Genomic DNA, 15,123 nt, shown 5'->3' with positions numbered 1-15,123 from the left:
AGAGCTAGTCACGTGTAATAACATCATACTTTATGGTCACGTTTCCTGTTGCAATCAGTGTTTATTGATGTACCTGCCTGTAGTGCAGAATGTCTGTCTCAACATCATGAATTCAAAAATATTATCATGTTGAATTTCATGAGTGATATACACCCAACTGATACTTTATTAGGTAATCTTATCAACTGCTTATTAACACAAATACCCCCCTTGATTCTCAGTAGGATATGGTAGCAATTTATTTAATGCGTTCAGACATGTAGACACAGTTGAGACAATCTGAGCATCAAAGTTACAGTAAGACAAATAACAGCAACTGAGGAACGCAGAAGAGAGTCTCTGAATGCACAAACAGATGCGCTACAGCAGCAGAAGACCACACTGGGTGCCACTCCTCAGGTAAGAGCATGAAACTGACGCAACAGTTCTCATTGGCTCACCAACCTTGAACAACGGCAGCTTGGAAAAATGTTGCCTTGTCTGATAAGTCTTGAATTTTGCTGCAACATTCAGATGGTAAGGTTTGAATTTGGTGTAAACACCATGAAAGCATGGATCCATCCTGCTTTGTACCATAGGTTCAGGCTGGTGTTGTTGGTGTAATGGCGTGGGCGAATCTATACCATGAGTAGTTCTGAGGTTTCAACCTGGTACTGGGAAGGTGTAACTAGTGAAGCCAGTGAGTAATATTTAGACAGTGAAGTAACTTACAGTGAGGTGACAGTTTTAAGTTTTGTTAAGGATAAAGGCAAATGTTTCTTGCTGTGAAAGGGACAACATATATCTTCTCTGAGTATGTTAAATTCTTCAGGACTATTTTGGATGGCACAAGCATGACAGGGGTCAAATGATGTGTTCTAATGCACATCGAGCCAGAACCAGCTGGCCACTTTGGTTTGGCTGACTATTCCTGTGTAGTACAGCATAAATCCGTTTCTGCTGAGAGTCTTCAGTGTGCAAAGCTACCTCTTTCCCTCATCTGCCAAGGAGGACTAGTAGAATAAAAACAAAAATCTTCAGGACAAGCACATTTACATGTTTTAAAATCATAAAAATGACATCTTGTGTCACATATAAATATAATTCTGTGTATTTCATTCAGAAAACAAGGTACTATGTTAAAGCACAACAATGCTGATCAATTCAAGCCTGGATACAACTGAAGAGGCTGCAAGATATCCTTTAAGGATTAAGTGTTTAAAGTAAATGTGGTAGGTTGATTAAATCATTTTTCCCCACCAAGAATGAAGAATTGTGTTAACAGATTCAATGTTAAATTTGGGTTGATTTATTTTCCATCACTCACTTTAAAATGTTAAACTTTTAGAAAATGTAAGCTCACCTTCACTTCACGGAGGTTCATGCATTCTTCCCAGGAGTAGAACTTCCTTTTCATTCTGAAATAACATAACAGAAAAAAATAAAAAAAAACAAAAACAGCCTGTGTCTTGGCTTACAGTTAGCTTTTTAAGTCGAGACCAAATGAAATCATACTATAGCTAAACCCAAGAAGGAAAAACATCTATCAGATTACAGAGAAACACAATTTTGTGATACTCACTTCTTAATGGCAACTAGTTCCCCCGACTCCAGACTGCGGCCGAGGATGACTGAGCCGTAGGTGCCATCCCCGAGCTGTCTGATGGTAGTGTATCTATTCATTATGCTTGTCCTTCCGTAGCATTGTCAGGGGACAGATAATAACGGGGTGGAAAACAGAGATTTGTTCGCCTCCTACTGCTGAATGCAACCAGATTTTCCTGTGACAACAGCAGAAGACTACAGGCAGAGGTGGAGGACTCATTGTGTCATGGACTTCTGTCCTTTGAGCTGAGAAAGAAAAAAAATAAAAATAAAGAGACCAAGCATGAGTTCACTCAGCAAAGGATCCACAAACTAACCACTGAGTGGGACATTATTTCTTTAAGCCTTTAAATCTTATCAGTCAGTGATGGGAGACAATATTAAATCTTTCTAAGTATATGTTTCCACAATATATCCAGGTACAGATATAGTTAAGAGCCTTGATTGGTTAGTTCTGCAGTAGAGTCTGAACTCTGGAACAATGCTAAAAGGTCGTGCGATCTGATGAATGCTCCAGAGTGATGGATGTGATGCATCGAGGTAAGAAGAGAGGCAGGTGAAGTGATGCGCCCACCATACATAGTTCATACAGTCGAGTTTTTCCAGGTGACCAAAAACTGAGGCCAGCTAACTACTTGAATATATGGATTAAAAAACAAAAAACATGAATTATTATTTTTTCCCTTTCCTGATAGTGCACCATTTTCGGAGATGATAATACTAGGATTTTGAGTAGTTCAGGGGGGAACTTTTGGGATGTGCTGGAGAAGACATTATACAACTGTCCGCCTCTCCCATCATAAACGCAACATCATGGTGAAAAAGTAATGCAACTCTGCATGGAAATAATTACGACACAGCGGAAGTTTGTAGACACATAAACACACCAGCTCACTCATATCATATCTTTTATTGAATGCATGCAATTTATAGTCACCCTTCCATCCCTTATTTAATAGAATACAGGATTTGGAATAAAAAAAAAAAATCATAACCCTCGAGGTCAATGTGTTATTACACAGAAAATTTAAGTCCACCTCCATCAAGATGTGACTGAAAGACTTGCATGCTTTGCGTAGTGAGTTTCAGTTTCTTACTTCTATACAAAGGCTTTTAGTGCCAAAGTACAGCATAACAAGGTTTAAAAATAGCTTTCTTCCAGCAGCCATCACTCATAGTTTTGCTATCCTAGATGATGCTGTGCAGATTCTCAAAATCAGCATCAGAGAACATTAGAGGGACAGCTCAAGTTGAGATGGAGACAAAGTTAGAGTGGCAAGGCTGAGATGGTTTACACATGGGCAGAGGAGGGAGAGTGGATATATTACATAAAGGATGCTGAATATGTAGCTGCCAGGAAGGTGGAAAAGAGGAAGACCATGGAAGGAGTAATGAATGTAGTGAAGCATGACGTGAAGAGGGTTAGTGCTGGGGTGGTAGAGATAGGATAAGGCGGAGGCAGATGATCTGTCATGGTGACCGCTAAAGGGTGCAGCTGAAAGAAAAATTTGGGCAAAATATTCTTTGGACTGAAGTAAAACTAACAAAAGAAATTCATAAAAATAACGTCATACCAACAGTCAAACATAATGGTCACAGTGTGATGGTCTGGGGCTGCTTTGCTGCTTCAGGACCTGGAAGACTTGCTGTAATTGATGAGACCATGAATTTCTGATATCTATCAGAAAATCCTGAAGGAGACTGTCCGTCTGTTTTGGAGTGGCCCAGTCATGGTCTGGTGTGAAATCAGATTAAGATCATGCATTTCAAGCATCTCAAATAGGCTGTTCATGCCGGAAAACTCTCCAATGTGGCCAAACTAATGGAAGAGGGGCCAAAATTCCTAGACAGTGATGTGACAGACTCATTGCCACTTATCACAAACACTTGATTCCAGTTCTTGCAGCCAAGGGTGGCACAACCAGTTATTAGGTTCAGGGGGCAATCACTTTTTCCACACAGTCATGTGGGTTTGGATAGCTGTGCTGTTTTACCCTAAATAAATGAACTCATATTTAAAAACTGCATTTTGCATTTACTCAGGTTATGTTTGTCTAACATTAAGCTTTATTCATGACCTAAAACGTTTAAAATGATAATAAATAGAATACAAATTAAGAAGGAGGCAATATCTTTTTCTTTCTTTGTAACAGCACAGTATCAGGAAACTGATTATATTGGCCAATTTATCACCAATCATTTCAAAAGAGGGGTTCACATTATGTTAACCTACTGGCAAGAGCTAGCAAACCAGCTACTGTTTACTGCTTTGTTCACTGACGTTGTTCAGACTGACTGGATTTAATACTACAACAACCCCCTGTGAGTTTGTGGTTACATTTTAGCCAGCCCTCTATCAGCTAGCGTGGTAGAAATAAACATTGACCGCATTGTGATGCTGCTGGTGGCCCAGCTGCTGACAAGCCATCAGAGAAACAGTGGACAGAATGGGCTTCTTACTCAAAATAAAACGACGAGCAGCACACAGCACTTACCCTCCTCGCGTCAAACCGCCAACAGTTCATAGCCAGTCATTCGTAGTCGATGGTAAACAAATGGCTTACTCCATTAGCCCGCTAACTGTTACCGTTACACTCCGAATAGCCGCAACCAGTGTGCCCAACACACACCGTAAATAAATCTCCAGCTAGGCCCCTTCCTCCCTTCCTTCCCTCCTTCCTTCCTCACAGAGATTATCAAGATCTCGCGTTGCTGTGAAAAGACCCTGCGGTTTAATTTCAACAAATCACAGCAGTCCTCCTCTCATCCCGTCGTAAAGATGCTGGAGCGTAAACACCAGCTTTTATGTATCTATATCGCTTTTAAGGAGTGCGGACTATTTAAAGAAGGGCTTTTACTGTGTTTAGTCCACGCATTGCTAGAGAAGATAAACATGAAGCAGTGCAGTCATTTAAACTTATCGACATTTTATGACATAATCGTGAAGGGCGAATGGCGAGGTGTAAAGACCAGCCAGTAACATAAAAAATACGCAAAGAGTGGAAAAGATGTTTAGGTGCAGAGCAAAAGCGAAAGTGAGCAACATTTAGTGCTCTTGTTTCGCACTCTTCTTTGATTAAAGAAAAAAAAGAGCCCTTATTATGAATGTGAGGTCATCATCGTTTTCCCTACTCCCTAAATTGTTAGTCCGCATTCTTTTTTACATGTATAAAGTGCCTTTCAGAGACTGCTGTTGCCATTTGGTGTTATATTATAATGAATTGCAAAAATAAATAAGTAAATTAAAAAAAAAAAAAAGAATGACATATGTTGACTGTGGAGGCCAATTGAGTACAGGGAACTCACTGACATGTTCAAGGAGTCAGTTTGAGATTATCTGAACTTTGTGACATAGTGTGTTATCCAGCTGGAAGAAGCCATCAGAAGATGGGTACACTGTGACCAAAACTGAGGTAGGCTCTGGCATTTAAATGATTGGTTGGTACTAAGTTGCCCAAAGTTTGCCAAGAAAATATACCTAACACCATTACACCATCACAACCCTGAACCATGGATACAAGGCAGGATGGATTCATGCTTTCATGTTGTTTATGCTAACCATCTGAATGTTGCAGCAGAATTCAAGACTCATCAGACTAGACAGCATTTTTCCAATCTTCTATCATCCAATTATGGTGACCCTGTGCAAACTGTAGCCTCTATTTCCCCTTAGCTGATGGGAGTTGCATTTAGTGTGGTCTTCTGCTGCTGCAGCCCATCTGCTTCAAGGTTCCACATGTTGTGCATTCAGAGATGCTCTTCTGCGGTTGTGATGAGTGGTTAATTGGAATCTAGTTTTAATCAACAACCATGCTACATTCAAAGCCACTTAAATAACCTTTCTTCCTCATTCTGATGCTCAGGTTTAGCTTCAGTGGGTCATCTTGATCATGCTTAAATGTGCCATGTGATTGGCTGGTTCCAGTGGAACAGGTGCACCTGTCAGAGTATTTAATGTCCCGTAATTAACATGCCAACAATTTGGTCACTAAAGACAGTTGTTGTTATAATATAACACACACATACAGGCCACTCATAAATGACAGCTGCTAGTCGCTGCCCCACACAGGGATGTTTATTTTTCAGCTGATATTGAAGAGCCGGAGTGACACAGGGCGCTTCTCGAGTCTCACAGCGCCTCCTGACTTCCTGTGCCACTGAGGCTCCGGGCTACTCAGCGAAATGGCTGCGTTCCTGCGAGCTCGTAAATATGTCCGTTGTGTTGTCCGTTTCTCCGACCGTGAACTGTAAACGGTAATACTGACCGCCTGTGAAGATAACAAGGAGACTTACTGGCCAGGTTGTCATGGTGGGTCACCGTGTTTTTGGCAGTTATGCAGCGAAAAGTGTTAGCGAGCTAGCGAGCTAATGTAGCTAACGTCACCTGGCTTCTTTTAATGCTACCTGCCGCTCAGCCGAGCTGTAAGCTAACTAGTTTACTAACTAGTTACGAAAGTAGTTGATTTACAACACTTGGCGCCTACATTTAGATGCAAGACCCTCAAATCAACGATATGCAGATTAATTCACAGTATTATACACCGAGGTTAGCATCGCAGACTGTTAAGCTAAATATGGTTGTGTTACCTGAGTTGCTTCTAAATCAGGCCCACAGCAGAACTTTATAGTTTCTATTTTTTGCAACAAGTTTGACCACTTTGACAGTTTGTATGTTAAAGAAAAATGAAACTTATTTACCGCAACATGAACAGGGAAGTGTGCTGTAATAACAAGGAGCATCAAACTGTCAACAAAAAACGGTGTGCAATGCATATAAAGCAACGTGTACTTACAATATTGTTGTTTATTACGTATTTCATATGCATTTTAAATCGATTTTGTTTAGGGAGTAGCAGTGTAATTAACTTCAACCCAAAGTGAGCTAAATGCATATATTAATGTTTATGTTTATTAAGTTTGGTTACATGAGGCTTGCTATTCTAGTCTCTAAATTTATCACCTTATTGACTGCTATATACAGGATGTCTGATAATCTGTTTTTTATATAAATAGTTAACCGTAAATTCATTTTTTTTAATTATAACTTCGGTTTCGTGTGCAGGCTGACGAAAATGCAGATATTGAAAGTACAGTAGAGGATGAAGATGAAAGTTCAGATGATCCAGATCTTCAGGTGAGCAGCATAAATTATGGTTTGTGCAACACTCTAGGGCTGTGCTTCATTAAATTTTACTTCCAAGGAGCCACATTTTCTTGCAATTTATTTATTTAGTCATAAAAGCACACAGTGGTGTTAGTGGAAGGTAAGCGTGGTAAGAAGACATTCTTGAGGGGACACAGGGAGAAAAGACTGAGATGTGTCAGATTACACAAAACTTGCACTGACAATCAGTGACAGCAGGTCTGATGGAGTGATGGGTCTAATTTGAAATTCTTCTTTTAAATTGTCATCAATATGTACAGTTGAAGCCAGGAGAGTGGTACAACAGTGGGTGTCTGCTGCCGTCTATATAACATGGTGGAGGTGCTGTTATTTTGATCCATCATGCAAAACCATCTATAAAGCTTCTGATTGTCAACAGCTTCATTTTTCAGCATAACAATGATCCCAAACACACTACCAATGTAGTAAAAACATACCTGCAGAGAAAAGCACACTATGCTATCAGTCAGGGCTGGGGCCTCCCCAGAGCCTGGAGCAGTACATCTAACTTATCTCCTGAAAATAAAACAAAAACTGCAGTGTCATTAATGCATAAAGGTCAAGAAAACTACAATATTCCTAAAAGCGAACCTGTACTGTGCATCAGTGTATCCTTCGAGCTAGCACTGAAATCACTAACAAAAACATTTCTTTTGGCCAAAGATAAGATATGTTATCCCCTCATGTACTTATTTGTTTAAAGTGGCAAAACCTGCGCTGTATGCAAAACATGGCAGCCAAATTAATTCTCATATGTTAGGCAGGTACAATGAAAGACGAGGAGGACTTAATTTTATTTGTTTGCAACGATTCATTTATAAAAATATATTATAAGAATGTAGTACACTGTACTTCACCTCCTGGCAGTTTATATATTTCTGAGTTCATACAGTATTGTATCTCATTCTTAAATTTGTAAACCAAATAGGCTATAACAGCAGTGTTAAAGTTCAACTAAGCATGGATAAGCTGAAACCTTTCTTTGGCACTCACTCTATTAATGTTGTAATCGAATTGCAGCTGGAGCTCAATGTGTTCAGAGCTCAGTGGATGTCTGAGCTCAAACCGAGCTCTGGAGCAAGTGGAACGAGCAACCGACTGCTCCAAGCCAAAGGTCTGAGGAAGGCTCAAGAAATTGCTAGAGAGGAAAAGGCAAGTTGGGGAATTATTTTTTTTCTAGCTGTAAGCTTGCATGTGTTGTCGATTATTATCAGCTGTTAAATGACTGACGAGAGTCACCTTCCCTCAGGCCACAGAGCTGTTCTTGAGAGCTGCTCAGGAGGAGCAGAATGGAGCTGTCTATGAAGGTATGCGCTACATAGGATACAGATGGCACTTTACCACAAATAAAAATAACTCTTTAGAAGTTAACAACTCTTTATCCTTACTCGCCGTCCATTTAGTTCTGTAATTTCTCTGAGGTTGTTTGATTTGTTTCTCATGTCTAATCTGATGTTTTTACTTGCAGCTATCAAATTTTATCGCATGGCTATGCAGCTTGTTCCTGACATTGAGTTTAAAATCAACTACAGCCGTCCTCCTGATGCAGACAGAGGTGGAGGGAACTAGTAAGCTACTTTATTTTGTTTAATCTTACCGCAGGTCTGTTTTGTGACAGCATGTTTTCAGACATTAAGTTGTTCTAAAATTATAGTCTTATGTAAATCGCTTTCTTTTCGGGGATCATTTTCCCCTGTGAGGTAATTAAGATGCTAAACAGAGAGCTGCTATATTAATTATTATTGAAATTATACTAGTAGTATAAAGGCTGAACTTATAATGAGGGTGTGAGGAGGATCACTCAGCTGGATTAAAACTTAAGCTGCCCCATTTACAACAACAACAAAAGCAACTTTTCTTTCTTTGCTTTAGTTTGGTAGGTGAATAATATAGTGTGCTGGCTTGTATGAGAGCAGTGCATAGTCTAATTTCTTAAACTGAGCATACTGTGTTTATTTTTCTTCTTGGCAGCATGGAGGATAGTGATGCTGATGGGGAGATCGAGGATCTACTTGCCTACTTCGAGCAGCAGCTATCTGTGGAAGGCTCATTTCCAAAGATCTGCACTCCTGAGGTTGAAATGACTCAGGTGCACATTTCAGGTAAAAACCTCTAATGTAATTTCATTGTAAACCTCTCGAGTCATAATAAACACATTGCAATTATCATTCTTTTCTTTTTTTTTGATTGCAGCTTTGCCACGGGAAATCCTGATGTACATATTTCGGTGGGTTGTATCAAGCGATCTGGACATGCGCGCTCTGGAGCAGCTGTCTTTGGTTTGCCGTGGGTTTTACATTTGTGCAAGGTCAGCCTCGCTTTCAAAGAAATCAGCTGGGTGACAAATTATTTGTCAGCAAGCTCAGCTTTTGACAAAATTGCCAATTTTATATCAGGCAATAAAGGATCTCATGGTGCTGTGAGCTCTTAATTTTTTGTTTCGCTTTCATTCTCTCTCCAGAGACCCTGAGATTTGGCGCTTGGCTTGTTTAAGAGTTTGGGGACGGAAGTGCACTAAACTTGTACCCTTCACATCTTGGAGGGAGATGTTCCTGCAAAGGCCCAGAGTCCGTTTTGATGGTAATTACTACTGACACCTCAGGTTTCTAAACCCACATTAGTGCAGGAAAATACCAAAGGTACTGTTTTGTAACAGATACAAAATGATTTAAGAGCTAGAGTGTCATAGAAATTTTTTTTTTTAATCAAGACAGATACCACAAGCGTGCTTATCAAGTAAAATTTTCCACGTAATGTTTTTTTAAATTTTTTTATAGCAGTTTATTTCAAGTCACGTTGGCCTAGAGACCTGGCAGCGACCATCTCCCAACCACTGTTGAAGAGGGAAAAGAGCAGTTGCTAGCAATTGCTAACTTGAAATTTGTCACAGAGAAATATGGTGCTGTCGAAAACCACCTCGTGATTGCAATCTTCAGTAGTTTGCATGGAGGCTGATCTGCAAGCATATGTCAGCTACTCGGTGGAGATCATTCACCTTCAAAATAAAAATTTCAGATTTTTAAACGTGTGGTTACAGCGGTAAAACCCAAGTTTTACTGTGAAGGGGAATGTTTTTTCACTACATCATGGAGTGTAACTGTACAGTGTTTGCAGACGAGTCTGTGTCTTCCATGTAAACTATGGGGAATCTGCTAGTGACCCGAAGCAAACGAAAGGAGGTTTTTGGGGCAGAAATTTCTTTGTGACTAATTTCATTTGGTGGGAAATTCATATTTGTGTCGCCAACTGGTCTCTAGGTATAAGGACTTCATGAAAGTTTGCCACCCACGTTTGCATACCTGCTCTTAACTTGCAGTTCACTGTTGCCCCCTGCAGTGTGAGGCAGCTGCTGGAAGGGTACTGAGTTTCAGTACATAAAAAGACCGCAGGAATAATGTTACGGGTTTAATACTTCTTTATGCTGCAAACTTTTAGATGATTGTTACATGCAGCTAACAACAGTTGAGAGCTAAATGCCTCAAATTACCAGCCACTAGTGTTGTTTTTTGCTGATGCTTTTAGAAGTTATTGCTGCCATATTCAATGTAAACGAATTACTGGATGATTCATTTTCTTTCCACAGGTGTGTATATCAGCAAAACATCGTACATTCGCCAAGGAGAGGAATCACTGGATGGATTTTACAGGGCTTGGCACCATGTTGAATACTACAGGTAAATATTTGAGTGTAGTCTTTATTTATTGTGAGTTGTAACGAAACCACAGATGACATTTTTGACAGTGACGACCAGAGAAGTAACGCGTTACTGTAATCCGATTACTTTTTTCAAGTAACGAGTAAAGTAAGGGATTACTATTGCAAAAACGGTAATTAGATTACCGTTACTTTCCCGTAGGAACGCTGCGTTACTGCGTTACTAAAACCGTGATATTTTATTTTATTTTTTTGCAAGAATGTCTCATGACAGTGACGTAAGCAAGTGCGACGTTGGTGACAACAGCTGTGTGCAGATCAACAATGGATAATATATCGAGTGTGGGAGAGAGTATGAGCGTGCAGCGTTTAAAGTGTGGAAGTACCGACCTTACTTTGAATTTGATTCCATAAAAAGTGACAAAAACATTAGCGTCCATCGTGCGTGGGAAGAAAACTTATTTTTACAGCGAAAAAAACCCCTAAACTTCCAAGCAAGCACCAAGTGCGCTACGACGTAATGGGAAAGTCACAGAGAAACTCACGGATTCTTCCACTGACCGCTGCGGCACACCTGCACCAGGGTAAACCTCCGCCTACCCCACTCCTGCTTTACAGGTGAAAATAGAGCAAAAGGACCGCTAGACCAAAGGACTTTATTTATTTTCTGCTGTGTTTTACTTGCATCTATTTGAAAGATTGAGTGTAAACACAAAAAATATTTTATTTTATGTGCTGGAATGTGCAGAAAATAGGTTTAAATGTTAAACAAATTTCTTCCAGTCAGAGAATGTTGCATATATTACAATTTTTGCTTGATGCATAAAGTTAAAAGATTAAAACTAATAAAACAAGTTTTAAAAAGATGCTTTTCCATTTGGTTACATTTTGTATGATTGATTATGTAGAAAAAGTAGAATTGGGCTGAAAGATCTATCGCTTTATCACCTCTTCAGGTTGTAAATCGTGTTTTTAAAAAGTAACTAAGTAATTAATTACTTTTGAAAGTAAGTAATCAGTAAAGTAACGGGATTACTTTTTGGGGGAAGTAATCAGTAATTAGTTATGATTACTTTTTTCACGCAACTTGACCAACACTGATGATGACATTGTTACCTCAGGTACCTCCGCTTCTTCCCTGATGGCCACGTCATCATGCTGACCAGCCCTGAGGAGCCTTTGTCCGTTGTTCCCCGTTTGCGTACCAGGAACACCAGGTACACCTCATCTTTTCTCTAAACTCAGCTGGACCCATAGAGAGTATAAAGGATTGACAATTGTTTAATTGTGCTTCATTTCTCAGAATGGATTCAGTTCTGCTCGGTCACTTCCGTCTCTCACAGGAGACAGGCAATCAAACCAAAGTTTTTGCTGTTGTCTGCAAGAAAAAAGATGAGGTAAGGAAATGTTTGAGGCATTTGAGGGGTGGAGATGAATAGATAACCATATATGTATAATAAGGCCAGCTCATTGAGTAAATGAAACCTCAATAAATGGAAGTGGTTAAAAAAAGTCATATGTTTAAAACAGTGCAAATACAGTTGCAGTTACACAATTTGGGGAATTTTCCCCCTTGAAAAAAATTACATAGTTTAATCCTAGTACCTCATTCATCAGTGTGTTAGCATGTCTGTTTCTTTTCATGGAAGAAGTTGGCCTCTTATTGGCCTCTACTCGAACACAAATAAGTTATTTAGCGTGCAGTACATGGCTGCAGGAATGTGCTTGTCAAAAACATTCCTGCATAACATTACATTGCATTACATAAACACAACACTGTTAAATGTATTGTTATAGTTTACTAGGTCTAAAATGATTTCCCCCTACACAAGTTATACTTCTACTAATGTGTGAGGGTGCTAAAGACTGCAGCACTGACCCACAGAATCTATGCCTCTGTTCGAAGCACCCAGAGCCCGGGAAAAAAACGCTTTATTTATGTTACAGATACAGTTAGAAACAAAATCTGAAACAAATGAATCTCAGCTGTGAGTTTGGCTTAATCTCTTCTGGTTGATTGCCAGCTTTGTAGTTATCACATTTCTGGCAGGTTTACAGTATATTCGGCGTTCTTAGGTGCCATGTCTCTGAGAGCATCTGCTGTGAATTCCAGTTTTCCATAATATTTCACCTAACCTGTCGGATTACGTCTGAACTTGTAAACCGCATCTGTTGACAGAAAGCGACCGACTTCCAAAGGAATCGGTTCTGCAGGCGGAACCCAGCTCCGGAGGCTGAACACAGCTTTCACGTGGGACTGGCTCTGTCCTCTGGGGGGCATCAGAGTTTTAGTAAGCTTGTGTGGATCCACCATTCCTGCCACATCACTTACAAGTAAGTCACAGGACTGCTAATAGAAGTGACCAAGAAGGGAAAAATGTCAATTTCTGTTCTAAACCTGACCGTGATTTTGCTTTTAGGTTGACTGGGGAAACGGTCATTACTACTTTTGACCTGGACAGGATGTACACACCCTTCTTCTTTGCACGTGTGAAGAGTTACACTGCTTTCTCTGAGCAGCCTCTCTAAGCAGACCCTGCACATGATCTCACGAAGACCACAGCAGAGATTGAGTCATCGTTGCATCAAAAACTCACGTACTTCTCAGCCTGTTTTAATTTGTGCTGCAGCTGCTTTATGGTGTTGCTGTTTGAACCCTCACGTTTTCTAAATGAAAGCATGTCATTCTTTCAGGTACACTTTAGAGAAAAATACTTATTTTCTGATTTCAGAAATTGTGGTAATATGCTGAGAGCTAAAATAATTAGCAGAATTTCCCACCTGTTCCAAGCAATGAATGTTCATACTGTTTTTGTTTTGTTGTGCACTTTCTTCCTCAAATAAACAGTGATGAACAAAACAGCCTCGCTGCTGTGTTGGGGCTTTCTTTTACTCAAAATTGATAGATTACAGAAAACCTACAATAGAAAACCTATTACACAACATGAGTTCAACAGAAAGCATTGCAGATTTAATTTCATGCTTCTACATCATTTGTCTCTTTGAGGACACGTGGGTTTAATCCACACATTACATTTTCTCTGAACTGAGCAGATCAAACAGGATTTACAGGGAAAAAACCCCCAAAAACAATAAATGTGAAAGTTGTTTGGATTAGTCTGAAATCATTTGTAGCTTTACTAGAGCTGGTGGCTGATCTAAAACTATAAAAATGGTAAGTAAATATTTAAATTGTTTGCTGTTGCCAGTTTTTTGGTGGTTCACAGTAAACTGAAGGAAAAGGTCAATAAACAATCCTGAATCACTGCGATGAAGCCAGCGTTTGGTCATTTAGCCGGCACTGATTTATGGGAAAAGCAGTGGGAGGATAATGAGGAAATTGCCTAATAATACCTCCAGAAAACCACACCAGTAAGCAGTTATTGTTTCTGACTCATGCTGGACACAATATCATTTTCCCATAGCAAGAGTTTGAGAAATTAGTTTGAGGCAAATTACCTGAACGGCCACTTGAACGTTTGTCTGTTTCACAAGTCTTTAAAATATGTCTGTTTGCATGTTTACATTTCAATGACATGTTCGAGTTTGTTTACCATTTATGTAGCAGTGTAAAAATGTACAGTTATTGCTATTAATGTGGGTTTCCCTGTCTGCATCCCCTAATCCCAACCGGGCGCCCCTCCCTGAGCCGGTTTCTGCTGGAGTTTTCTTCCTGTTAAAAGGGAGTTTTTGTTTTCATTTCTTTCAGACTTTTTGCTTTTCATTCAGTTAACTTTCCAACATTAGTTTGTTAATTTTACTTTAGTTTTTATTTATTGAAAATGTTTAATTTCCATTGGTTTTAGTCGTAGTTTTAGCCTTTAATATGTCAAAGGTAAGATAAAAAGAAATAAATCAGCACATGTATTGCAAAAAATATGAATATGTCTATCAAAGCCTCATCAGGTATTTTTTCCCCAAACACTAAATGTTTGGGGAATCTAAACATTGCATACTGTACTGCTGATTTTATAAACGTCAATAATGTACTCTGACCTCTGGATGTCCTCAGGCCGTGGCCTCTAAAAATCAGTGAGTAAGTCATTGTTTGAATAGTGGCTGGCCAGCAGATACGCCACCAAAGCTCACAAACAGTGGCTCTGTCCTCCAAACGCGACCTCAGTGTGACTCACGGCTCTCCAGTGCATCAAGTCTGCATGCAGTGCTCGTGAGGAGGAGAACAGAGCAAATGGAAAAAACTTTGGAGTGAGGGTGGGTCATTGTCTCAACATATACTGTGTAGACTGAGTCGAAACGATGCTGACTGACCTCGGTAACAGAGGGGAAGAGACTTTTTTTCTGTCCCCACACCATTATTAAATAAAAACTTTGTAAGACAAAGCTCCCAAAGAGCTAGTTGGAATAGTTTCATGTGTAAGTGAGAAAGCTGTGCAGGGTGTGACCCCCTCACTCTGGCCTCATGTCTGCTTTCTGAGGTCAGACATTTGGTCACAACATCCTGATTAAATCCACAGTGAGCGAGCACAGACAGAGAGACATAGAAATTGATAATCTCCTGAGAATCATAAAAAATCATTTTGATATCTAGATTTTTTTAAAGATAATTAAGCATTGTGTTTGAAAGAAATCCACAAAAAGTCCAAATTCTCCTTCTACACACAGTAATACCAAAAAACTTTAGAGGCCCAGCTTACACATTGGTTTTTATCCATAATGCACAATAGAACACTGAATACAAGTTTTATTTTGAAAAGGTTAA

At 39.6% G+C, this 15,123-nt stretch overlaps 2 protein-coding genes across 3 annotated transcripts in view; one reads left to right on the top strand and one right to left on the bottom strand.

The window, feature by feature from the left end:
* The window catches only part of cilk1 (ciliogenesis associated kinase 1), a 10,466-nt gene extending 6,008 nt beyond the window's left edge, over window positions 1–4,458 (bottom strand). The window contains exons 1-3 of one of the 2 annotated variants that reach the window (XM_005737161.1): window positions 4,080–4,458; window positions 1,562–1,830; window positions 1,343–1,397 (exon numbers count right to left, since the gene is read on the bottom strand). In XM_005737161.1, coding sequence (XP_005737218.1) covers window positions 1,343–1,397; window positions 1,562–1,662 — 156 coding nt within the window. In that variant the 5' untranslated portion in view covers window positions 1,663–1,830; window positions 4,080–4,458. Of the gene's footprint in view, window positions 1–1,342; window positions 1,398–1,561; window positions 1,831–4,079 lie in introns of those variants that run through there. The other variant, XM_005737162.1, reaches the window with a different exon arrangement.
* Window positions 4,459–5,570: 1,112 nt separating this feature from the next.
* On the top strand, window positions 5,571–13,267 carry fbxo9 (F-box protein 9). The gene is made up of 13 exons (XM_005737160.1): window positions 5,571–5,893; window positions 6,647–6,718; window positions 7,769–7,900; window positions 7,998–8,055; window positions 8,217–8,316; window positions 8,720–8,850; window positions 8,942–9,056; window positions 9,210–9,328; window positions 10,332–10,422; window positions 11,525–11,620; window positions 11,707–11,800; window positions 12,583–12,737; window positions 12,824–13,267. The coding sequence occupies exons 1-13, from the start codon at window positions 5,891–5,893 to the stop codon at window positions 12,930–12,932; spliced, it is 1,275 nt and encodes a 424-aa protein (XP_005737217.1). The 5' UTR covers window positions 5,571–5,890; the 3' UTR covers window positions 12,933–13,267.
* Window positions 13,268–15,123: the final 1,856 nt, after the last annotated feature.

Source organism: Pundamilia nyererei, unplaced genomic scaffold, assembly GCF_000239375.1.
Source record: "Pundamilia nyererei isolate P.nyererei 1_Seehausen unplaced genomic scaffold, PunNye1.0 scaffold00073, whole genome shotgun sequence".
NCBI classification, from domain to species: Eukaryota; Metazoa; Chordata; class Actinopteri; order Cichliformes; family Cichlidae; genus Pundamilia; species Pundamilia nyererei.
Note: the sequence above shows the minus strand (reverse complement) of the source record. Positions and strands in the feature narration are given on the sequence as shown.